Below are 25,167 nucleotides of genomic sequence, written 5' to 3'. Positions count from 1 at the left end.
TTGTTTTCTCCTAGCCTGGTTTTATTGAGTGAGGTATGTCAGTCATTGTGTGGGATTCACAGTCCCACATTTTCTCCCCCCCCAGGGGTGCTGCGTGGTTCAGTGTCTTGCCACCGGCCTTCCTGCTCCGACATTGTCAGACCTCCTTGTGGCTGTTGCTCAGGCTGCCACCTTTCTGCTTGCAGGAAAACAAACTCTTGGCCCAGCCCTGGCCCAGCCCCACTCGCTCCATTCCCCTCCCTCCTTTTCAGTGGATTGGTTCTCAGGCGTTGGGCTTGGGGGAAGGGATGAGGCCAGTGGTGGCAGGTGACGAGGGGCCCCTACTTTATACCCCCTTTGCATTCTTCCCGCCCGTGTACCCCCTTGCTCTGCCTCCTTCCGCCCGGCTTCTGCTGTGCATGGGGTGGTCGCACCCTCCCGGGGCGGGGCGGGGCCGGGCCGGGCCTGAGAGCTCCCGCCTGAGACAGTGGGGTGGGCTGGGGGGCTCCCGCTGGAGCTGCGCTTGGGGTGCAGGGCAGGGGCTCTGGGCGGGGAGTGGCGGCGTAAGGGCTGGGCTGGGCTGGGCTGCAGGCGGGTGTGTCAGGCCGAGGCGGCTCCGCGCTGCCCATCCCCCGCCATCGCGCCGGCCCGGGGCCAGCGCTGAGCGCGTGAGTCCGTCCGCGAGTGTGCGGCGCTCCCGCCAGGGAAGCGGCCTGGGCCGCCCGCGCCGGGCCGGGCCGTGCGCGCCCCCGCCGGGCTCTGAGGTAACCGGCTCCGCCCTCCTGGCTTAGCGGGAAAGGGAGGCCCCGCCCCGGCCGCTCTCCCGCGCTGTGGACATGCCGCTCGCCAAGGCCGCCGGGACGCTGGGCGTGGAGGAGCCGCTGTCGCCGCTCGCCCGGCAGCGGCTGCAGGTGGGCCGGGCCGGGCGCAGAGCACCTCGAGGGCCGCCCGGCGCGGGGCCCTCCCCGGCAGGAGCCGCGCGCTCCGTGTGGGCGGGAGCGGCTCCGCTGCCCGTGTGCAGCGCCGGGCGCCGCGGGGAGCAGGAGAGCGCTGGTGCCCGGTCCGGTCCGGTCCGGGTCCCGCTGCCGCAGCCCTGCGGTTACGCGACGGCGCAGCGGCCGTGAGCGGCTCCCGGCTGCGCCCCGCGTCGGGCGGAAACCCGCGGGAGATGCGCGCCCCCGCAGAGGCGCACTCCCGCGTGGGGTTCCCTGAGCGCTCGGTGTAGCGCGCCCGTCGCCCGCTGCGTGGCGGCGCCCCAGGCCCAGGGCGAGGCGCGTCCGCGGCGCGGCGCGGCAGGAGGGGCCGGTGCGGGCTGAGCGGGGACGGAGGCGCAGCAGGTGGGGTACGAAGGGCGCGTTCTCGTGAGGGGGGAGCTTCAGCTTCGAGCCCCGTGTGCGCGGTCTGAGGCAGTCCCGGCGGCAGCCTCGTGCCTCGCCCGCAGCGGCTGTAACGGGGCAGCGCCGCTCGCTGCTGCGGCGCGGTGGGGGCGGGCGAGAGGGGCTGAGTTCTAGCGCGGTGCCCTGGGTGTTGTAGGAGCTGACGCCGCAAGAGCAGCCGCCGCGGAGCTGCCTGCCCGGAGGAGCTGAAGGCAGAGCGGGGTTCGAGAAACAGGCGAAAGTTCTTCTCACCCCGCTGAAGATGGAAGGAAAGAAACGCGCCAAGCGTCTGCCCCAGACGCGCTTGCTGGACAAGTTTGCTCGGAGCGAAGACTCTCCAGAAGCAGAACCAAGAGTCAGAAGAGCCTGTGAAGATCCCACAAGCCTGCAAATAAGAGACACGTCCTGCCAGGCTCCTTCCAGTCCACAAGGAGTCAGCCCCAATGTGACGACACTTCAGAATAGAGGCCGCGTGGTGTCACCCCCGAAAGCCTCCGCTGCAGTTGGTCGTAGTTCAGAAACCAGTGGGGACACAGACAGTGAAGGGAGCAATTCAGATGTGTCTTACCTGGTAAGAAACCAAACGTTGGCTATATTCCATTTCAGGCCCACTGCCTGGGGCAGGTGGAGAGGGGGCAGCAAAGGAGGCAACTGTCCCAGGGCCTGGCATGTCAAAAGCGCCCTAGGCTTCCAGCCACCAGTGGCAATGGCCAAACCCTGGGGCCTTTAAATCACCACCAGAGCCCCATGCAGTGCTCTCTGGGCTGTGCTGAGGGTTGCCCGGTGGTCAGAGACACATGCTCGGAACGGCACCAAGGTGGACTGGAGAGAGCTGTTGTCAGGAGAAGAAAATTACTCTATTTTTTTTATCATGTTGACCAGAGTTGTCTCCTCATTTCCTAGTACTCTGCTGCCTGTCTATCCCTCTATTTTTGTCTTCTTTTACACTTACATCACAACCTTTCTTGCATAGGGTCTGCCTTTTTGTTCTGTAGTTGTATGGGACTGAGCATAATGGGTTCCTGGTCCGTGAGTAGGGCTCTGAAGTGCTATGGTAGTCTGAGTAATAATTATTTTCACAATGTACCATATTTCATTTATTTTATAAGGTACCAAGAAATAACACATTTCTTATTTCATTTACATGCAGTATTTTGCTTAAGAGTATAATTGAAAAATGAGTATTTGAATAATTCTACACTTTTAAAAAAATGGAGCTAACTGTAGGTCTGAAAAGGATTCAGTGAATTTTTCTGTAAACAGCACAGGCAGCTATTATAAGATAGTTTAACATCTGTATTTTTGTATACTTTTCATTGTATAAATTGTCTTGTATGCTTTTGTTTCTTGTTTGTCAGTGTAAGACCATTATTATTTAAATAGTTTTAACATTCATAAAGAACTTTGGCACAAATCTTTAGAACTGCATAAGTGTGTACACCAGCCGTATGTGCAAAACGCTTCTTTCCTGATACAAAACTATCTTGGCTTGTGATGCTATGCGGAATTAATAAAGGTTTTCTGAGTTACTGTAACATTTATTGTAAGAGAAGCTTGGAACCTAAAATCTTCTTATTTTTGTTCTTTTAAAATGCCATGCAACTTTGTACAGTGGTTTATCTTTTCAACATTCCAGGTCTTTTCATGCATTCTGTGTAATATCCTAAACATTTTCCTACAGAGTAATTGCTTTTATTTGTTTGGTGCAGGATGGATCTTCACAGCTGTCAGTCTATGAAAGAAAAAGACTAAAGAACATTATAGAAAATGCAAAATTTTTTGCTTCTTTAAAGCTGCCTGAGGTTTGTATGATTTCTGCCTAAGTCACTCTGAAATAGTCACTCCATATGTAATAGAAGTTGTCATACCAAAACTGACCTATAGTTCATTTAGTTATGAAACACGTCTCTAACAGCATTGTATACCAGATGTTTCAGAGGAATAAAAATTTCATGGTGCAACTGACTTTGCAATGATAAACCTGTGATTAATTTACGCTTTGGACATACTTTTTGGTAGAACTTTACATTTTTGAGGGTGGGGTTTCATTCATTAATATTTATAAAGTGCTTAAGTGCTATGTACAGAAAACGCTTTCATATCCAGCAGCCCTGGGACTGGAAGTTTGCCAGTTATTCGAATATGTGGGAGAATAGAGAGGTACACCTAGCAATGCATAACACTAAAGAAAAACAAGGTTAGATATCAAGAAGCAAACAAAAATGTATGCAGAGTACTTTATTTCCCAACAAAAGAAGTGTATTGTACACTGTAAATTAATACTGTGTTTGCTGTATTTACTCTCACTATACGTTACTTAAGGAAAACGTAATTTAAATTTACTTATGGTTAAAATGTTGGTTATTTGAGAGTTCTGTATAATAGAATGCCAGATAAGAAAGACAAGTATCAGAGAGGTAGCTGTGTTAGTAACAAGAAGTCCTGTGGCACCTTATAGACTAACGTATTTTGGAGCATAAGCTTTCATGGGCAAAGACCCGCGAAAGCTTATGCTCCAAAATATCTGTTAGTCAATAAGGTGCTACAGGACTTCTTGTTGTTCTCGAAGATATGGAGTTTACTGTGTTACACTGCTACATATTGCAGGAAGTAATCCAACATGTTAAGGTAGTGAAAATTTAATGTTATCTATAGACAGATGCTGCTCTTTCTCTCCTTTCCAGATTCTCTTTCTCTCTTGTGTACTGTTCCATTCTTCCTCAGAGGTCTGCGCTCTCACATTGAGGAGCAAGCTTCTTTCTTGGCTGTCCACTTTTGCTCACCCAGAGCCGGTTCTGAGTAGCCTCTACTGTTGCTTCTCACAACAGACTTAGGAAAGCTGGATGTGGAACCATAGTTGATGCGTGGAGGCTGCACAGGGGTCCACATGCACTGTCCCCACTGCTCTTCTTGTGTGGGGCAGTTTCGTCCCTTCCCCAGAGTGGCACAGCCCAAGAGCAGGATGTGCTACCTAGCTCATGCTACTCTCAGCTCACACTGCTCTGAGGGAAGGGGGCACTGCCTGACACTCACCATAAGAGGTGGGCACTTCTGCCAGGAGGGGCATGCGGAGGGAGGAGTGGAGGGGGAGGGGCAGGGATGGGAAAGGGTGGGGCAGAGGCATGTGGCCAGTGCTCCCCGGTATGTCCATACTGGCTGCCTCTGAGTGGAACTGTTCATTCCCAGGTGCAGAGCCCACAGCCCTCTTTGAGAGAATAGGGTTGATGCTCATCAAGACTCAGGCTCTGTGGTGGGGGAGGAGGGAGGGACAATCTCTGCATTTGTCTCTGAAGAGCTCAGGGGAGCTGATTTTAATACCCTCTCCACTTTCATATAGCACATTGGAATCCTACCTGTGCATACAAACTGCTATAGAGTTCCATATGTCTAAAGAAATTAAACACTGAACACGCACTCAGCTGTCTCCCAGTTTGTTCTTTGTCTTCGACGTTGTACGCTCATTCAAGTCCCATAATGGCTATAATTTTAGTGAGTAAAACTGCTGCTATTACATCTCTTATCTGTCCAATTTTCTTCTAGTCCTACTCAAATTCCAAACCTAATCTATAAAAGGTTTTATAAATAATTGTCTCTTTTCATATTCATAGGATTAGAAGAGACATCTAGCCAAGTCCCCTGCACTGTAGTTGGAGTAATTATTATGCTGGTTCCTGCAGCACTCCTTCTTAGGCAATCGTTTCCCATTTTTTTTGTGTGTGAACAAAAAAATCACTTTTTCTGGTGCTTGTTGTTTAGGATTTTGTTTTGCTTTGTACTGCAAGATAAATTCAGCTATAAAATACCAAGAGAAACAGAATTCGGTTCATGTGTGCCAGAAGATGCCACAAAATTCAGTAATATTTTTTGGTAGTGCTTAACACAACTTGCAAGTACCAAAGTGAGAAACAACATAGTTTGAGTTTCAGGTATAGCCTTTAGTTTTATACAGTTGGAAGTCAGGAAAATTTGGCAAACAGAACAAATCAGATAACAGAGAACAATCACAGAAAACTGATTTTTAGTTACTCAGTAATCAGTAGTTTCCCTTTGTTTACTTTACTGCACAAAGATATTGCAAAAAACCACTTGTTCGTCTGATTGTATTTCTACATTTTTCTTCAAAGTCAGCTGCAAGACTTCGCAAAATAGCAACAAAAGGACAATCTCATGGAATCAAAAGGTAAAATAACCATATCTGAGAGATGCATCAATTTTTTTTTTTAAATTCTACTTTTTCACATATGTATGCAGTAGATATTTAAATCATGATCTAGACCACTGATTTGCCTTAAATGGTTAAGTTTTCATTCAGGCTGTGTCTACACTGAGCCCTAGTGCTGATCATTTGAGGCAAATAAGCGGTGTTGAAGATGCAAAATGGTAGCTCATTTGCATGTTTACCTGGCTAATGTGCATATTCATGACACTAATTTGCAGATTGACAGGAGCAGTCAGACTGCGTAGACATGGTTCTGCTGGCAAAAAACCCTTTCGTCAGCAGCCCCTCATGCCTGGAAAAAATCAGTTCAGAGCCATCATGATGTGCTAACTGTTACCTTTTCAAGATTGCTTATTTGCATCAAACTATTGTCAGTAGGGCTCAGTGTAGACAACGCCTCAATGTATTTCTGTAGTTCATCTTTTTTTTTATTTTAAAGGGAAAAAAGATGTATTTTGAATGTCCTGCTGGTCAAAATGGCATGAAAGTAACTATTGTCTTTTCAGCAAGGTTTCAAGAGCAATTTATCCTTATAGAGGAATTGAAATGTTGGGAAGGGACCTCAAGAAGGCATCTAATTTGATATCTAGCCTGATAGCTAAGAAGATTAAAAATCAGTCTGATAATTGAATGAAGGGAAAGAGAGTTTTAGAGAGGAAAATTTTAAAAAGGGTAAAAGGGAACATTGGGTATAATTATAATAACTATAGAAACACAAGTATTAAATAACAGCAGACAAACAAGATTCAGTACAGAGTAGTAAGGAAATAAAATACAGTGTGGAAGACAGATTGGGGTGGAATGGAGGCTTGGAGAGAGACAGATTCAACTTGTGTATTTCAACAACTGTTGGGTTAGAAAAGGAAAAATGTATGTGTTAACAGGGTGTATTAGGGCATTTCTGAAAGAGATCAGAGTTAAGCTTGCACGGGCAACCTTCATTTTAAATTTCCTAATTTCAGAAATTTTGTGTTTTCTTCACTCTGTTCTGCAAGAGGATGACATACCACCAAACAGCTTTAACTCTGTGGTAGCTTGGTTGTTTGCCACTAAATAAATGGCACTGGGGAGAGAGGAGAACCGTGAGAGGGTAGATGTAAATGAAAACCAAAAGTATAGTAAAGGTAAACATTCCTCGACAATGTTGACTAAAGGCATAATGGGGTGTAGTAAGATGTGATGTGAGACTTCTGTGAGTTTTCTCCACTCACACAGAGGCATGAACTCGACCACTGTTTCTTAAACTTTTTGAGACCATAGAACACCAAACAATATTTTTTTATGCAGAACACTTATGAAAACGTTCTTGAAAATAAATTTCAGATCAAAAAAGCCAAATAGCAATGTATATGGCAAAAAATAAAATGAAGTAATTTAATCAGGTATCATAGCAATGAAGATGTAACATCGTATCTTGCTTTAATAACAGTGTATTTTTCCAAATGTTCGTGGCACACCTGTGAGTTGTTCAAAGAACATCAATGTTCTATGGAACACAGTTTAAGAAACACTGAACTAGACAACCTCGAGTCTCTTCTATGCCTACATTTCTGTGATTCTGTAAATGAAATGCATTTCTAGAATGAATCAAAGTTATTTTAGGTATTAGTCTGGGTCAGAGTTCTAGATATAAAGGTCCAAACCTATTTTGGATTCCTTTACCCTAGGCACACGTTACTTTTTTAAATACGTATTGTTTGATTATTTCCATTCCTCTAGAGTTAAACCCAAGAAGACGGAATATGAGACAGTGCGTCGAAGATCTATGCGCTTGCAAAGAGTAGATCCATCAGGTGTTCCATTGCCAGAAATTCCAGCACAGCCAGAACCAGTAATTGATGAATATGTAAGATGCTGAAGGAGAAAAGCAGTGCATATTTAGCTGCATATTTTTAATAAATCTTTATGATTTTGAATATCATAATATTTATCCCTAATTGCTAAATAGGTTTTATTCAATAATTTGGAGATACCTGAGAAATTTTTCATGTTGCAGTGAATAGTATGAGTCAGATTCTTTAATAGTAGGTTATTCTGAGAAAAGCCCTATGGACTTCTCTGGGGTTTCTTGAGAGCAAAAATGAGAGATTATGGCCCTGTGAAAGTGATTCAAAGGGTTGTGCAGAAGCTAAGTAAATTCTGTTCAAAATGATCTCAGAGCATGCTCCAAGAAGGTCTATTAAAAAGGAAATCTGGTGTTAAGACGTTAAATGTGCAGTAGTTAATTCTGTGTCCTGCAGCTTAAGCTGAAGGACTAATACTGTTTCACCACTACGTAACACTGTAGAATGTTATATACACTCAGTAGTTCGTAGACTCAGAGCTGTGGCAGCATTACTTCAGATTTTTCTTGTTCTGTTTCAGTGTTTTCAGCTAATCCTAAACCTCATTTTTCCTTTAATTTTTTCCTGACTCATGTACTACCTTATTTGTGGGAGTTACACAGGACCATCTACAATTTTATTTCTATCTAGGTTGATAATTTAGATTTTCTACATTGCAGAAGTTTAGCTGTTATTTCTGCATTAATGTAGTTGTTGGAAGACCATGATCCTCAGAGTTGGGAGGAGAGGAAAGGGTATAGGAGGCCAGATGTTTGCACACTTTGTATTTTCTGTTTCCTGCCGTTCCCTCTGGAATAAGATATTTTGATACAAATTTCTTTTTATGCTGATTTTTCACGTTTTAATACCTTGAAAGGCAGCTTTATGCTTATGGCATATATAATTCCTAAATTAGCACCCTTTGCATATTCATTTTTATAGTTGAATGAATTGGTTGGGAAGCTGCAAAAGATGCACAGGGTACTAAACATTGTTTTTGCCTTTTAAATAGCCTCAGTTGCCACCTGGACCTATTCCAATGGTTCCTACAAATCAGAGTATGAGCAAGGAATTAATGGACTCATTTCTAGATACATGGACAAGGTTAAGTCAGGTATCAGTCACAATTCACTAATTTTTTGACCATTTAGCCTGAGGTCATAATAATTTTATGCAAGTAAATTTGTGCCCAAATTTAACTTGCACTTTTTGTTTTATTTTTCTTACAATGCAGCTAAAACCTACTGATACTGAAAAACATACGTATAACATAGAAAGGTAATCTCTAAACAATTTATTTGTCAGTTTTTAATTCTGGGGGGGAAATATCTAACAATGTAATGATGTTGCCTAGATACAAAGCCAGTCTGAGTCGTATGATCCTGAGGGAAGATGCTGTTACAAAAGTTGTTAAAAATAGAATATATTCTGTGGCTATCCATCCGTCGGAAAGCAGAACGTTGGTGGCAGCTGGAGACAAGTCTGGACAGATTGGTCTTTGGGATTTGGTAAATTGCTTGTGTGGAATCTCTCTGGGGTTATTGGTTTACCAGGAGGGTTGGTTTGTGTCTAGGACTCAACTGTTGGGAGTCAGGGGAGGGGGAAGAAGTCAGATTTTAGTAACTGTCCTCATATGGCTTGGTTATTGTAGCCTCTTTCACTCTGGGTTCCCCTACACCCATGTCAGCTGTGTCAGGTTCATACAAAATGAAGCTGCTTCTATAATGTTGTTTGCCCACTGCTCTAAATATGTCAGCTCACTCTCTCTTCGAATGTCTACCGTAGCTCCCTGCTTTTCCAGTGATCTACATTTCAGTTTGTTGTTCCTATCTTTAAGAATCTTAACAGTTCTGCCTCTTATGGTTTATTTGCAAGTATCTTCAACTGTGTCATCATCCTCCCATGCGTGTGCCATCAGTGCTCACGTTCAATGCCCATTTCTCTCTTCTGCTTGCTCTTTCTTGCATGCTATCCCTTACCTATGACTCCATCTTCCCTGATTTAGTGTGTAAAGCTACTGTCCTTCATGTCTGAACCCTCTTCAAGACCCATTTCTGCCGTGCTGCCTCCAAGCAATCAGTTAATGTTCACTAGATTAAAACACTCAAAAGATAACTGAATACTAGCTATGTATAGGTTTAAAAATACTCACAATTTAGAGCCATCATGTTATGCCAACTATTTTTACTACGTGATGAGGGGAAGCATGATCCAGTGGTTTTAGTGCCAGGGGTCCCAGCTCCATGTCAAAACTTTGCCATAGAGACACCCTCTGTGAGCTTGGGCAGTGCAAGTATGGTGAAATCCTACCTCCTGAAGTCAGCAAAGCCCCTTTTAACTTCAGAGAGGACAGGACTTTACCCTTTGGTCTCTGTGCTCAGATACCCACATAGAAAATGGGAATAAAAGTACTACTGAATCTGAAGGGTGTTACGAAGATAAACATACTAAAGGTTAGGAAATGATCAGGTACTAAAGTAATGGAGGACTCATAAGATCACTGATCTCTTAAGTAACTGTTTTAATTATACTGTTTTTTTTCCTATATTGTTTCTTAGAATTGTTGTAGTATGTCTTAAAATTCTAAGAGAAGAGGTTATATCTGTATATATTGTTGTGCAGCACCGTGCACAGGGTGGTTACAGTCTTCATTGGTGCCTCTTGAAATTGCTGCAACAGCCACAAATAATAGGGGCCCTGGAGCAACACATACAAAAATTTAGGAATAAATTGTAAAACCTTCTAAAATGACCTAGTGTAATTTTGCTTTGTATGTGGATTTTTGTGACATTAATAGTCAGTATCCATCAAAGATAGAGCAAGTTTAGTTTGCAGTAAGGTGGATTTAGTTTGGATGTTAGGGCAAAACTTTCTAAGTACAGTGTAAATATAGTTAAGCACTGGAACAGATTACCTAAGGAGGTTGTAGAATCTCCATTCTTGGAGGTTTTAAAGAACAGATTAGACAAAGACTTACCAGAGATGATGTAGGGAAATTTACTTCTGCTTAGCTTGGGAGAATAGACTAGATGACCTCTTGAGGCCTCTTCCAGTGGAACAAGAGATAATTGCTTTTGCCATAAGACTGAAATTTCACTTCTGCCATGGAATAAGGCAGAAATTACTATGTTACATGTACCTATGTGTATATTAAACCTATAGAATTATCCTAATGTGCATGGATAGTGCGACCTACTCACCATCTTATACCAAATATCTGGTGATAAAGGATAAGCAAATGATATCTTAACCTCTTCAGAAAGGCTCATGCACAACAGAATCAAGATGTAGTAGTTGTCTTGACTTTCTCTAAATTCAGTCTAGGGTTACTGAAGGTAGCCCATTTTGGGGGCAAAGAGTAACATCCATAGAATGAAAATGGTACGAGAGCCATAAAAGAAGCATTTGACTTTATTTTAAATGTTGATGGCATTCTGCAGTGTACTAGCATTATTAGGAGATAAAGATGTGGCAAAGTTAGTTCTTTGTTTCTAACCCCAGATTGAATGTGAATCAATTGTAGCAATAGAAACAATCCAATCAAGTAGCGCTTAAGTTACAGCAGAATTTGCAGCTCCTCCTCTCTAGGAGGTATGGTAATTACAGAATGGACAGTAAATGTCTGTAGCACATGTAACTAAGCCAGTTATATGGAGATGGAAATGATGAGGGGAAGGAAGCATGAACCTGTCAGTAGTATGTTGAACTGCAAATTGTGAGCAAAATCATATACTGTGCCCTCAGGCACAACTCCTTGACAGCAATGGCAGTTTAGCCTCAACAAGAACTCCAAAGATTTGCTTCAGAATCTCAAATAGAGGTACATTTGCAATTTGGACTGCTGGAAACAATCTTACTCTGTTAGTTACCTAGTAAATGGATTTGTTGGTATATGCAATCATTCAGAAAAGATTGGGGGAAGGCAAATCAATATTAGTTGTGATACAGGATTGAGACAAATGACTATTTAAAATGGTATAAAATTGTGTTTGTTAAATATCTTTATTTTCAGAACTCTAAATCTGAAGATGGAGTGTATGTTTTTATACCGCATAGTCAACCAGTAAGCTGCATGTATTTTTCTCCACTTAATCCTGCTCATCTGCTGTCCCTGAGTTATGATGGAACAGTGCGATGTGGGGATGTTACCAGAGCTATCTTTGAAGAGGTAAATGTTTATGCACTACCATTATGCACAAGTCTCTCTCGCTCTCTAATGGCCAGGTTCTCCTTTGGGCTTTGTGTCTGTCACAGATTCTGTGGCCTCAGTCATTTCTTTGGCTGGTTTTGGGGCTACCCAAGCAGGTCAGGCAGCTGCTGGGCTTTGATTCCCAGCTGTGATTCCCAGCCAATGGATCTGCAGAACCAGAGTTTGTGACTAGGGCAGCATCGGGAACTCCCTGGAGCTGCAGGGATATGCTGGCTGCTTTTGGTGAGCTATGCAGAGACAGGTAGGGAGCTTGCAAGCCCAGCCCCTTCCCTGGGGCAGGGATACCAGACCTTGCGACACTGCCCATGTCCTCCTACATTACCAGTGGCAGCAGGGATCCTGGTACAACCCCCCAGCATCCATGGCACTTCCAGATTGCTCCTCAGAGCATCCGTAGCCATCTGGCCCAAGTGTTCATTAGGTATATGTAGTACAACTCACGGACAGGTCATAAGCTGTAACTTTTTGTTTCTTGTTTGTGACCAGTTCAGGACTTTTACTAAAAACACTCATGACTAAAATGTAGCCTAAGTGACATTTTAAATCAATGTTGCTTAGAATACCATTACCAGTACCTGTGGATAATTGCCACTGTGATGGGAGATTGGCTTTGGGAAAGGCTCCTCCTCAATCTGTTTTCCTAAATTCCATGGAGCCTAATTCTTGGTGGTCCTGACAAGGGGCTTCTTTTGGTTAGGAGTGGGGACAGAGCCAGTACTATCCACTTCAGCACCCAGGTGAGATTTGCTTGGTGACTTTTTTTTTTTTTTTTTTCTTGTGGAAATAGTGTGGTGAAAGACCTTATGTTGGACTTGATAAACACCGGCATCAACATATGTTGTATTTACCACACTTTTCTTTGTGTTCAGTGTATTGTCCAAAATAACCCTATAAAGAGAGGCTTTCTCTATTCCATTTGGTCCCATGAAAAAGCTATTTAAATGAATAAATAACTGTTGCTGTTTTTAGCTGGTGTTACTAGCTAGCATGATTGTGTGAAAGCACGTAGTGTACAGTCAAAGCAGATTGCATTCTACTGTACATTTCAATTGCTGTGCAGTATCAATATGGAAATAATTGATTAGTCTGATTTTATTTTTAACCAATTACCTTACATAAACCCCATTCCATTCTTAGGTGTACAGAAGTGAAGATAGGAGCTTTTCTTCCTTTGACTTCTTGGCAGACAGTGCCTCCACTTTGGTGGTAGGACAGTGGGATGGTGACATAGCTATTGTGGACAGACGGACAGCAGGAACTTCTTCAGAACTTACGGCAAACATTAATTCAAAGACAATAAGGACGGTTCATGTTCATCCAGTAAACAGACAATATGTCATTGCTGCTGGTGCAGTGTATGTACTTCTAAATGTATTACAACAACTTGTGTATTTTAAGAGGTCTGTGCAGTAGAGTCACAGGAAGATATTGGGAGTGAGCTGTTAATGGCAGTAGTTTGGGGAGCGAGATCAGCCACTAACATTAGTGATAAGGAAGTTATATATATTTAAGGTTTTTCTGAAAAGTAGGAAGACATTCTAAAAAGAAATTTAAAATCTGATATAACTTTCCTTTTTTCTAAGATTTTTGTGTTGAGAGTAATAAAAGGACCTTAGGGCTAAGTCTACACTAGCCAAAAACTTCAAAATGGCCATGCAAATGGCTGTTTTGAAATTTACTAATGAAGCGCTGAAATACATATTCAGTGCCTCATTAGCATGCGGGCGGCCGCAGCACTTCAAAATTGACAGGGCTCCTTTTCGAAAGGATCCCGGCTTCTTCAAAGTCTTGTTATTCCTATCTGCTCATAGGAATAAGGGGACTTTGAAGTAGCCAGAGTCCCTTCGAAAAGGAGCGCCGTCTGGACGAGCCACGGCAATATCGAAGCGCCACAGGCGCCCGCATGCTAATGAGGCACTGAATATGTATTTCAGCACTTCAGTCGAAATGGCCCTTTGCATGGCAATTTTGAAGTTTTTGGCTAGTGTAGGCACAGCCTAGGTGATGGGAGGAAGGGTGTCAAATGTTCTAGAACACCTGTTCCCGTAGATGGTGTCTCTTCTAAAATATCGAGTAGCATCTTTTTTTTAGAAATCCTTGGGAAAATAAAGGCTTGCAGCAATGACTTGGGACAGCATATGTAATTACTGTTTGCCCTGTGAGTGGTTTTAGGGCAGGATGTGCTATAAACTCTAGCTGTTAAAAGACAATTGTTGCTGTATTTTTAAGGTGGAGCTAGTGCATTCTCTTCACCCACTTCCATGTGAAGCGGAAGGTGAAAATTTAAACTTTAGAGATGATGCAGCTAGTTCACACAGTAGTAGTTATATAAGTAGTTACATCTACTTCATGTTCTGTAATTGATATAAAATGGCTGTGTGTGTGTTTGTGTCTGTGTTTGTGTGTCTCCTGCAGGAATGTTGGCATTTTTGATACCCGATACTTGAAGCCTAATGGAAACAAGGCCATAAGCTCCCTTAGTGGACACACAAGGAGTGTTGCTTCTGCATATTTCTCACCTGTTACTGGGAACAGAGTGGTGACAACGTGTGCTGATGATAAGTTGAGGTAAGGGGATGCTAAGGGAGATGATACACGTTAATACAGAAATACAATGTACTGTCTAATATTTGTTCTTAGTAGATTTTTCTTGACATTAAGTAGAATTTCTTGTAATATTTTTAACATTTTTTGCTTACATTTTGCCCTCACTTCTCTTTCAAATCTACAACTGCGACACCTGTTTAATGAGTCCGTGGATAGCAATTAAAAATGCCAAGAGCCTGAATTTCTTCAGTGTTGCTGCTGAAAGTCTCAGAAGAGTTGGTGGTTTATATGTTGCTTAGAGTTGGATAAAGCACATGATATAATTTAATTTAGGACTGAGTTCATAGTGTGGACTGTTTTTTTGAGTCTCACTACTCAGTCAGTTTGTGATCATTAAATAATGTTGCCATCTCAGTCTCTGATTGTGTCCACCAATTGGCTCACTTAAATGTTTAACCTAAATTACATCATAGAACACTAGGCACAAAGTGGGAGGCCTGGTTAAGCCTAGGCTGAAAAATCAGGCCCTACATAAAACGGTGTGTGGGGGTGTTTTTTTTTTTTTAAATCTATCAAGAATGTTTGCATTAATCAGACCCTGAGAGAGGTAGAGGAGAGGACAGGGAAGAGAGCAAAGAGGAACACACAGCAGGCCTCAGGTTGTAATAGTGCACCAGCTTCGTGTTCCGGCCCTGTACTTTACTACTGTGTTACCCATGGCAGAGACTGTTGCTTGAGAATTGGACTTTTTAGCCATGTGTGATGTGGCAGCACAGGAGACAGTAACTGAACTGTATTGGTCCTTAACACAGTCTTTAAAGGTGGATGGTTGCCATTAATTCACAGATTACATTTGGTTATATTGGATATTAAATCTTTCTAAAAAGGAGATAATGCAGCTATGTGAATTCTTTTACATTGCAGTAACACCTCTTTACAGCTCCATACGCACACCATCTGTTCCAAGACTAGCCTTAAAAGGTGTGGGGTAATATGGAACCAGGCCTGTAGTAAAAATTCCATTAAAACTTTGCATCTGGAACAGAACAAACGTAAAAGTTTGGGTATTTCAGACCTATTATAAAAGAGCATATTAGTATTGGGGGCTGTGTGAGCTTTCTATAGCAGTACTCTTCTGTTCTATAGAGTGGGAAGAACTCAGGCTGGGGTATTGGGTTGCTGGCATTTTAGAGCAACTGAGCAGGGAAGAGGAAGATGAGATGGAGAAGCAAATCTGTTTCTTGCGCTGTTTAAATTGGCCTCCACCTGTTATAAGGTGACACAAGTAATACTGTTCCAAAATACAAAAGCTTTCTTTAGGCCACACCTCTGTTAATGGAATCAGGACTTTAATCCCTGTCTCTCTGGTTTCACAAACGTTGAACCTGTTACATTCCAGAAGTGGTATTGTCTGATTACTATGTACGTAGGCATTTTACAGGTAGGTCATGTTGCTAATATGATTTGCTTTATTTCAGAGTCTATGACACCAGCTCTTTATCATCCGCAATTCCTGTTCTCACTGCTGTCAGGTAAGTTATATACAGCAGTGCTCAGGATCTGGCCTTTTGTGGATGCTTTTGGTTGTGTAAGGATAGTATAAGTGGTTGGTGGAGGAAGCCTTCAGGTAGCACAGAGCTGTTATAATAGCTAGTACTGTGAGAAGGGACCATGTCTGGCGTTCACCTAAACCTGGTAATTTTTCAGCTGCTGTAAAGGCTATTGGGGTCCTAGGCAGTTGCATAAGAGAGGGCAGCCCTGATGCTGGTCTGTGAGACCAAGAATCGGCTTTGGTCTTCAGCTAAACCCAGAATCAGGGCTGTGTATAGTCAGCTTTGGTTGCCCATCCACCCTGCTCCAGGCACAGCTTAGATACAGCCCAACATTAAATCCTCTGCATTTGTGAGGGGGCTTTGAATATTTTTGTGTGTAACTTGAAGTATTAAAGCCTGTTTTGACCCTGTATTTTTCAGATGTGTTTTCATATTTCAGGTGTGGTATTGGTTTTTTTTTTTTTTAATTGTGTAATTCTAAAAATGTTTTTAGTGGGTGAACAGGATTAATCAAAGCACCACATTTTGATAGCAAGTAGCACTGCTCATAAATGGGGATAATTTTCTTACTGCCTTTCCTTCATCTTCACTTTGCGCAGGCCTAAAGCTCGCAAATCCTGCTAAACCCAGGGTTGTGCATTCAATTCTTGAGGCAGCCATTTAGGGATTGGGGCAAATAGATGTCAGGGATGGTGCTTGGTCCTGCCGAGAGGGCAGGGGACTGGACTAGATGACCTCCTGAGGTTCCTTCCAGTTCTGCAAGATGTATATTTCCAATTTAAAAAAAAAATCCTTTCTGTGAACAAGAAAAGTTGGGCTCCCTCCATCAAATCAGTCACTGCCCCCTCTGCAGTCACTGAAGGGGGCTGGTATTAGACCTGTCCTGAAAAATTTAAATTTTGCATTTTTAAATTGAGCTTAGTGGTGCATCCTTAGATTTCTGTGTCAAAAGACAATCTCAGACCTTCACTGCCGCTTTATGAATAGTTGCTTATTATGCCAGAGGACCACTTGCTACACTTTCCTTGTAGTAAGTTTAAAACAAAAGAGTGTTTTAAAAAAAAAAAAAATTTAACGCACAGTCAACCTGTGGAACTCCTTGTGAGACTTGACCAAGACTATAATCGGTTTCAAAAAATAACTAGTAAGCTCCTGAAGGGGACAGATCCATTATTGGTCAGGATGGACTGGGTTAGTGCCTCTGTTTGCCAGAAGCTGGGAATGATGAATGGCATGGATCACTTGAGGATTACCTGTTCTGTTCATTTCCTTTGGGGGCGCTGGCAGCAGCCACTGTTGGAAGACAGATACTGAGCTGGATGGACCTTTGGTCTGATCCTGTGTGGCCGTTCTTTGGGTCTTATGCTCTTGTCTCTAGTCCTCCTTTTTGTCCTGTTACAGTCCCTTTTGTTCTTGGGGAAGCCTGGGGAGAGGAAAGGGCTGCATCTTATCATTAACATGCACTTCTCCAGAACAGTGTTGCCTGGTTCTGAAAAGTGCTTTCCCCAACTTAGATAAATGTGATGATGGCTAGAAGATGAGGATAGATGTGTGGCCAATGGCTGTTCTAAATGAGCAGCTGAAATGGCCGTATTTGAATATGCCACTTACTAAATTCAAACAAAAAGCAGTCAAGTAGCACTTTAAAGACTAGCAAAATAGTTTATTAGGTGAGCTTTCGTGGGACAGACAAACTATTTTGCTAGTCTTTAAAGTGCTACTTGACTGCTTTTTGTTTTGATAGTGTATAGACTAGCACGGCTTCCTCTCTGTTATTACTAAATTCAGTGTTTGATTTCTTTTATTCTCTCTCTCTCTCTCTTTTTATCTGAATAGACATAACAATAACACAGGCCGGTGGTTAACTAGGTTCAGAGCAATCTGGGACCCTAAACAGGAAGACTGTTTTGTGGTTGGCAGTATGGCACGCCCACGGCAAATAGAAATCTTCCAGGCCACTGGTGAACAGTTGCACTCTTTTTATAATGAAGATTACCTTGGCTCTGTTTGTTCCATCAATGCTGTGCACCCAACAAAGAATATTTTAGTTGGGGGTAACTCCAGTGGCCGTCTCCATGTTTTCAAGGATTGCTGAGTATTTTCCTACATGAAGTATGTTCAGTATGTTATGTTTCTCAGGACAAAAATATGCCTTAAAATGCTTTAAATTATTACTTTGGAAACAGTCTGTATATTTTCTTAAGAAGAAGTTAAAATATTAAAACTGTAGCAGTTGTACCTCACCACCTGTGGTGAGTCATGCGTATTCAAGTGCAGGCAATGTTGCATCCATAATAAAAAGTTGTATTTCTTCAAACCATTGTTAAGTATGGCCTTTAACAGATGTGTAATCTGAACACTAGACCATTTTCTTGTCTCATTTAACAGTATGGATAAACCTCAAGAATGGGCCATAGCTTGCTTTTAGATGTTATGCATCATGGACGTGGCTTTCCTGAAATGTAAGCTTGCCATCCCTGTTTTCTATAAACCAGAAGCTCATAGGTACTGAACCTGTCCCTTACTGATGCTTACACCACTTAGCAGGTGGGTTACCCTTATACCTAACTCACCTGGAAACATGAAAGCTTCAGGTTGTACCAAAAGGTCAAAAAGTTTGCCTGGATGAAACCGTCAGTTTAGGCACTTCTGTTCTTAATAACAAGTGAGTCCTGCTGGCATCTGCTAAATGAGATCCCTTTAACGCTTCATCTCACCACTCCACCACATAATGACCACAGCAGTGTACAGAATATACTGAAGCAAAAAATGTTGTGCCCTTTTCTGCCTTAAATTCCCAGCCTGGGTTGGCCTTTACTCTTGAAGCTAGATCTATGAGCTGTTTTCAGTCCCACTTAATTAGTGTTGGCTTCAAAATGTAAGTGTTTTGCTATTCACACACTGCATATAAGCTGTAAGTAATGAGCTTAATTGTGATAATTTAGCCATGACTGGCATCATGCCCAGCAGAACAGGAAGAAGGATCAGAAGGTGACAGGTGAGCCTGTTTTGATGTGCCAGATTCATCTTATGTGGTGTCAGTTTCATCATGGCAGTAACGTTTGTTTATAAGGCAGCATGCCTCACTACTTTAGTTGAGCTAAATGTTTTGAAGGGTGGGTTTTTAGAAAACAAAGCAAGTCAACAGACAAAGGCAAAATAGAGCTAGATAAATTCATGGTCCATAAAAGGCTATCAGTCAAGGGTAGGAATGGTGTCCCTGGCCTCTGATTGTCAGAGGCTGGAGATGGGTGGCAGGAGACAAATTGCTTGATCGTGTCTTTGGTCCACCCCCTCTGGGGCTTCTGGCACTGGCCGCTGTTGGCAGACAGGCTACTGAGCTGGATGGACCTTTGGTCTGACCCAGTGCGGCCATTCTTATGTTCTTGTTAAAAGGCAGCATGCAGATCCCTCTAGTGATGCAGAGAGAGATCATGTGCGCATTAGGCTTAAGATATCTGAAGGGTGTAAATAACTTGGGAATTTTGCTGCTTAAAATGTCAAATTCTGCTCTTTTGGAACCACCTGTTCAAAGACTAATTTCTGCTGGTTTTGATCAAGTAAAATTGACACTGAGGCTGTAAAATATTAACTGTCACCAGTCAGATGAGGGATTTATTTAAAAAATGCCAACTCTGGTTTTCATCATACTTAAATATTTATTTAAATTTAAAAATACTTTTCATGGCACCAATGATTTTATGCTAACTACATACTGAATATGTAGCAAAAGGTATATTATTTTGGAGGAAAAAATGTAACTTACAGTGTTTGGCACATGAAAGGTTAACATCTATGAAAACTAAGAAATTCACATTTCCTGACATTTTTACTCTTTACTGCTCAAAGATGCAGTCCACTAGAGTGTTGCTTCCTCTGATATAAGAACTATGGAAGCACCTTTTCATACAAATGACAAACAAAATAACACCAAAACATGAAACACATTGTGGCACACAGAGGGGAAAACCATGAGATTAAAAAATTACTTACTGGTTTCAGGGTAAAATGCCAGATGAAAACTGCAAACAATTAAACAAGGGATGGTACTTATCATTGTTCTAAAAGCAGATTGATGCCAAAGTTCTTCAAGGTCAATATTTCATATCTTGTGGGTTCTGAAAATGTTTAATGTGCAACATATTGGAGCCGCACCTGTCACTGAATAGTAATGGATTGTTATGACAGACAATTAGTATTAGCAAGTAAAACTGGGATTCTGCATCTTTAATTTAGGATGGAAAATGTTTAGTTTAATACTACCACTCACTGCATAGAAACACCATTTACTATAGATTGAGGTAGGAACACTACACTAAAAGTTAATTTTGCTATGTTGCATAAGACTGTATAGCTATGTAAAAATCTAACCTTTTTCTAGATTGGCGTTCACAACTTAAACTAACTTAGAGTTATTCAATTGAATGTAAAATCTTCCTTAGCTCTTCTAACAATCAAATGGCCACAACTAATTTTTACAATAAAAGTGACATGAAACTACTTTTTCTTTTTTTAGATTTGACAGACTAGTAAAATGGACTTTATTTATTGCAGTAGCAAATAGTCAGAATCTAACATTCCAATTATTCTCTATATTGATAATGGAGCATTTGCTGAAAGAGCACAATGAATGACCAGTTTAAGATAGAATTAAACTCATCATCAGAGGGACTCAATGTGTGTGCGTGCGCACCAGCAGTGCTTGACTTTGTGTCGAGAGGTGGATTGATGTGCAGCTAATGTAAATCAGACTTTTAAAATTGGGTCTGTGGCCTCGGTTTGCTTAAAATCTCTCCCTGAGATGAAATGAAACTCTTGCTAGTCTGCTTTCTGTTTTGTTAAATATGCCCAGCTTCTGATAAAACTTTACAATAGTGATTATTGCTCCCCTTAATATTAGCTGCTATTTTTGCCAAGCAATCAAAAATTCAAGTGTTCATGTCACAATAGAAATTAGTAAATTACATTTTTTCCTGAAGGACAGATCTCCTGTTAGTCTTGGGGTTTTTTCAGTGTTGCCTCCACTTCGCAATTCTGTTCTTTACCTGTGAAATTTTTCAAAAACCCTGCACTGCTTTTTTCCACAAAATTAGTAATGGGTTAATTTGCCATTAGAATTCGATTCCACAGAATGCTTACTTTCAGAATCATTGGCTTGCTCCAGTCATTTTTTTTTATATCACACTGTTTCTCTACTCCAAAAAGGTTTTAAAAAACTTGGTTAATATCAGTAACAAAATGCTATTTTGTTTAAAATATAGGTTCAACAGTCTTTTTATACAAAACAACTTTCTGAGGCAAAATGTATTCCAAATAAATCAGGTATAGTTACTAACTACACACCTGGACTTCATAGAACATAAGTGAGTACATTTATCTACTATTCCCGTATACTCAATTCCACTGAAGTTAGGGATTTAACACCTCTATGATAAATGTCACACCTGTGGTGCACTAAATATTCAAGGCTTAACATATTTGGAAAAGGCCTAAGTTGTAGACTAAGAGGGATTCACATCTTTCTAGGCTATTTAAAGGAACAGACTTACACTGCCATTCCTGGTTTCCCTTTTTCTTGCCTGCTCTGTTGCTTGTGAAAACGCTTTCTAAGCTGCTGACAGTTGGTATTGTACTACTCCACTTCCTAATTAAAAAAACCCTTTGCCAGTTTAGAAGCTCTGGTTAGTTAAAAAGAGGGTCTCTTTAAAATAATGGATTGAAGGTGGTAGTGCTGTGCACAAAGGCAGTTTTAATAATGAAACGTACACTAGTAATTAAATTACACTCAGTAGCACCATTGCTAAAGCTCTTGCATAATGCAGTATCTCCAGGCTTGCACTAGTGTCTCTGCTGTTGCCTGACATGAATACACTAATCAGTAGTAATAAAATAAATTCCTCTGATTTGAGCCTTTCAGAGTAATACATCTATGAAAACTAAAATCTTAAATTATTCTGCAAATGTCAAGGATTAAAAATAGAAGGAGCGCATCAGGAGAGTGGAGCTCTTGGGAAAGGCATTTTTAATCTGGCACAAATCTATCCCTTTCTTCGTCCAGGAAACGCATCCTAGGGCGCAGTGTACTTTGAGTCATGAAAGGAGGACTTAGTTTATGGGCCGATGATGCCACGATGGGTCCCATTGGCTGGGAACTGGTAGCAGGTATCTTCGGAATCCACCTGGCTAGTTATTGGGAAGAGTCATGCCTTCAGGTGTCAATGAGCAGGGTCAGCACGGAGCGGACTTTGCAGGCAAACCATCGCCTGAGGGGACAAAAGTATTGATAATGGAACTGTTCAAACTCGGGGGTCTGGCGAATATCACGGAAAAAGGCAATGTCAAGGTCAGACTCGGTAAGGACGATCAGGAGAAGGAGCAAAACAAAGAGGAGTCCAACTGTCACAAGGAGCAAATGGAGGACACTTAAAACAAACTTATTCACCTGTGCAGCATGTGTCCCGCCATTGCCGCCACCACCACCCTGACACAAGGCTTTGAACTCTCCTCCCAGCTCATCAGCCTCAGTTGCAGTTGGTGTGTTGGCTTCAGACTCCTTTTCTTCTTCAATACTGCAGGGGGTGCCATTGATTTGCCTGGAGAGCAGCATCAGCTCCAGGCTGTGTTCTGCCACCGGTGTGGGCAGCACGCTGTCTGCGGGGCTGTAGATCTCGTCGGAGATGACTGCCACTCTCTCGCTGCTCTCAGCTCTGCTGCTCCGCGAATGAGGCATGAAAGCGTCGCTGTGAGAGGCTGAACGCACAGGGGTCGAGTGAGCGCTGTCCCGCAGAGACTCCAGGCCTGGAGAAGGAAGACAGCAGTGTGGGACCTGTGCCGCAGCTAGAAGGCGCAGGGTGGTTAGTGACGTGATGGGACACCCTCATGCACAGGTGTAGTGTGACTAGTCGGGGCGTGTGGGGGGGGTGGTGATACCTTGTATGGGACCAGCTGGGGCTGGAGCAAGCAATGCTTTTGCGCTTACAGAGCGTGCTCCAGCTCGCACATGTGGAACAGGCTCAGCCTCAGTGCCGTTCACGTTATGATTATGCCCCATCCTATGGATGCCGAAAATGAAACCCAGGCAGACTCTGGGCCCACACTTTTCAAGTGTCTGCTAATTTTGGGAGCCCAACCTCAGGGTCCCAGGCTGATTCTTCTGAGAAGAGCATGCACAACAATGCTTGAAAAGATTGGGCATTCTGCCCATTTAGCACTGCTGAAAAATCAGGCCTTGCCCACCAAAGGGAGTCTCCTGAAAATTAAAGAACCCAAAATTAGTGGACCCTGCTGAACAGTGAAACCTAAGTAACTTAATCATGGTCCCACAGTGAATCAGTGTCCGTGACTAGAACTCAATACTGCTGAGTGCTAGTACAATCTAACTCCTCCTGTCACATATTAAAGACCTTAGGTAAAGAAGCAGTACAAATGAACTTGGAAATGGCAACAACCAGCTACCATAGAAATAGTGCTTGGTTGAGTTTCACAGCGTTCCTTAATTATGCGGTTGTGAGGAAGAGGGCAGCTGCATCACTCATGGGATATTTAGAGCTGTTTTTTAAAAAAAATGATTTTTTTCCAAAGTGCTCTAAAATCTGCATGCATGAATACAATGCCTTGAAAAATTCAATCCCCTAGCAAGGGAGCGAATGTTGGATTCACTGAGGCAAGGGATTCCCAAGATCCAGCCCCCTTTTAGTGCCATGTGGCCAGCTACGGCTCTGTAAAAGACCCTCTGGGTAGTAACTGCATATGCCAGGATCCCAGATGAGTGCTGCTTTCTGGTACCAAGATGTAGCCCAAAAGTCAGACTGACTGGATGTTCATTTTAGTTCTACAAAGCTGTGTAACCTTAACTAGGAATCTAGCAGGCCCTGGCTTCCAGCCCCTCTACCACTTCTGTTTCAAAGTGCTCCCAGTAGCAGTGCCAGATGGGCTTGAAAATGGCTATGCTGCTGGGCTTTGGGCAGGGAACATAAGAGGCAAAAGGAGGCAATGCCTCTCTAGCGCACAACCATTCCCCTCTTGCTGTCCCCATTGATGTTTCCTGAAGGCTCCTACAACAGGCTGTTGTAGCTTGCAGCCAGGTGAGGCTCTGTGCTCCAAACATATCTGTTAACTTGAAAGTGACAGGCCTTTCAGCTTGTCAGCCCTATTAGCATAACACTGACCCTGTGAAGGAGCCATGAAGCAGCAGCAGGCATGTGCTAACCCTGCATTTACTGGAGGAAAAAAGAACAGCTGTGCATTACTATGGCTACAGGACCATAGTTTAAAATTTGCTTTAAATATGCATCAGTTTGTGGATGACTCAAAAATTACATCACTTTAAAAAAAATAAACACCTTGCATAGATATTTAGATGCACACTCTTGAGTATTCAGCTTTAGTCTTAACTGCTTGGAGATGCACAGTTTTTTTTAAAAACACTTCTTCAAATGACCAGCCTCATATAAAATATACATTGTAATTACTATAGTACAAAATCTTTCTTCCTGTCCTTGCTATGCAGCCCTACTCTGGTTTCATCCTGCCTGACCCCAAAAGAGTGTCTTTAAACAGACAAAAACAACAATTCATCCTGCATCTGAGGGGTAGCTGAGATAGTCTCTATCGTCAAAAAACAAGTCCTGTGGCATAGGGCCTAACAGCTGTTTTGGAGAACAAGCTTTCGTGGGCAAAGACCAAGAGGTTCTGTGGCATTTTATAATTGCATTACACTGCCATTTTATTATTTGAAAACACAATACTATTTAAGCAGTTATGAATTTTTTTTTATTAAAAACAATTTTCATTTGCGTTTGTCACAAGCAAGCGCCCTGTGCAATGCCAGCTTAGCCAGGTGGGAATGATAATGTCACCACTTGGTGATACACTTGTCTGTCATATGCCACTGTAAATTCCCATACTCACTGGATCATTTTGGGGCAGCTTATGTCACGAATCTTCAGCTTTATCAAGATGTGCAGGTCATCAGTTGTTACCCTGCGCCAGCACATATGTGCGTGCAACTGGGTTCTCAAATTAGGCAGCAAGAACAATTAAATACAGATATTGACAATACTGCACCAGATCTGTGAATCCAACTTTCCAATAGTAAACCAACTCTCAAAAAAGAATTTGCCAAGAAAAGTGTGGGGGGGGCGAGAGAGAGAGAGAGAGAGACCCAAAAAACATGCTTTGCATTGAAAACTGCCAATATAATACAGCTTAGTTTGAGCTTTATTTTTGTACACATTAAATGTGATTTTTTTTTTTGTTTTTAATTATGTGCAAGTAAACAATGATCTCATGACCTCGTTCAGCAGTTGTTTATTATTATCCTTACTTGTGTCTGCTTTTTCAGCTTCATATATAAAACTGTTATTGGGGTTCTGCAAAACGCTTGAGTTTAAAAGGGTGCCATGGGCAAATATGTGGGAACCACTATTATAGACTAACACATTTATCAGCACATAAGCTA

The 25,167-nt window shown here is 42.3% G+C and overlaps 2 protein-coding genes across 7 annotated transcripts in view; one reads left to right on the top strand and one right to left on the bottom strand.

Annotated features, from left to right (window-relative positions):
• Positions 1-766: 766 nt before the first annotated feature.
• WDR76 (WD repeat domain 76) lies at positions 767-18,359 on the top strand. 3 transcript variants are annotated; one of them, XM_075007319.1, is made up of 13 exons: positions 767-890; positions 1,513-1,926; positions 3,065-3,157; positions 5,480-5,535; positions 7,294-7,420; positions 8,410-8,511; positions 8,632-8,675; positions 8,752-8,905; positions 11,410-11,565; positions 12,745-12,962; positions 14,023-14,175; positions 15,633-15,686; positions 17,544-18,359. In XM_075007319.1, exons 1-13 carry the CDS (start codon positions 816-818, stop codon positions 17,800-17,802), a joined length of 1,905 nt encoding a protein of 634 aa, XP_074863420.1. In that variant the 5' UTR covers positions 767-815; the 3' UTR covers positions 17,803-18,359. The 3 variants fall into 3 exon arrangements, with proteins under 3 accessions (XP_074863420.1, XP_074863421.1, XP_074863422.1); XM_075007320.1 differs by lacking the exon at positions 767-890 and adding an exon at positions 922-1,316 and having other exon boundaries at positions 17,544-18,046; XM_075007321.1 differs by lacking the exon at positions 767-890 and adding an exon at positions 922-1,321 and having other exon boundaries at positions 17,544-18,046.
• Positions 18,360-19,348: 989 nt separating this feature from the next.
• Positions 19,349-25,167, bottom strand: part of FRMD5 (FERM domain containing 5) — a 348,761-nt gene continuing 342,942 nt past the window's right edge. For 3 of the 4 annotated variants that reach the window (XM_075007322.1, XM_075007323.1, XM_075007326.1), the window contains exon 14: positions 19,349-22,505. In XM_075007322.1, the coding sequence (XP_074863423.1) occupies positions 21,916-22,505 (590 nt within the window). In that variant the 3' untranslated portion in view covers positions 19,349-21,915. The remainder of the gene's footprint in view (positions 22,506-25,167) is intronic. The other variant, XM_075007325.1, reaches the window with a different exon arrangement.

The sequence above is a fragment of the Carettochelys insculpta genome, chromosome 12, assembly GCF_033958435.1.
Source record: "Carettochelys insculpta isolate YL-2023 chromosome 12, ASM3395843v1, whole genome shotgun sequence".
NCBI classification, from domain to species: Eukaryota; Metazoa; Chordata; order Testudines; family Carettochelyidae; genus Carettochelys; species Carettochelys insculpta.
Note: the sequence above shows the minus strand (reverse complement) of the source record. Positions and strands in the feature narration are given on the sequence as shown.

What these genes read in the sequence shown, in the direction of transcription:
- WDR76 (XM_075007319.1), top strand. Translation starts at nt 816, where the DNA reads ATGCCGCTCGCCAAGGCCGCCGGGACGCTGGGCGTGGAGGAGCCGCTG. An exon ending in AACCAGTAATTGATGAATAT is followed by an intron (nt 7,421 to 8,409) that starts GTAAGATGCTGA and finishes CCTTTTAAATAG; the next exon opens with CCTCAGTTGCCACCTGGACC. An exon ending in CCAGAGCTATCTTTGAAGAG is followed by an intron (nt 11,566 to 12,744) that starts GTAAATGTTTAT and finishes TTCCATTCTTAG; the next exon opens with GTGTACAGAAGTGAAGATAG.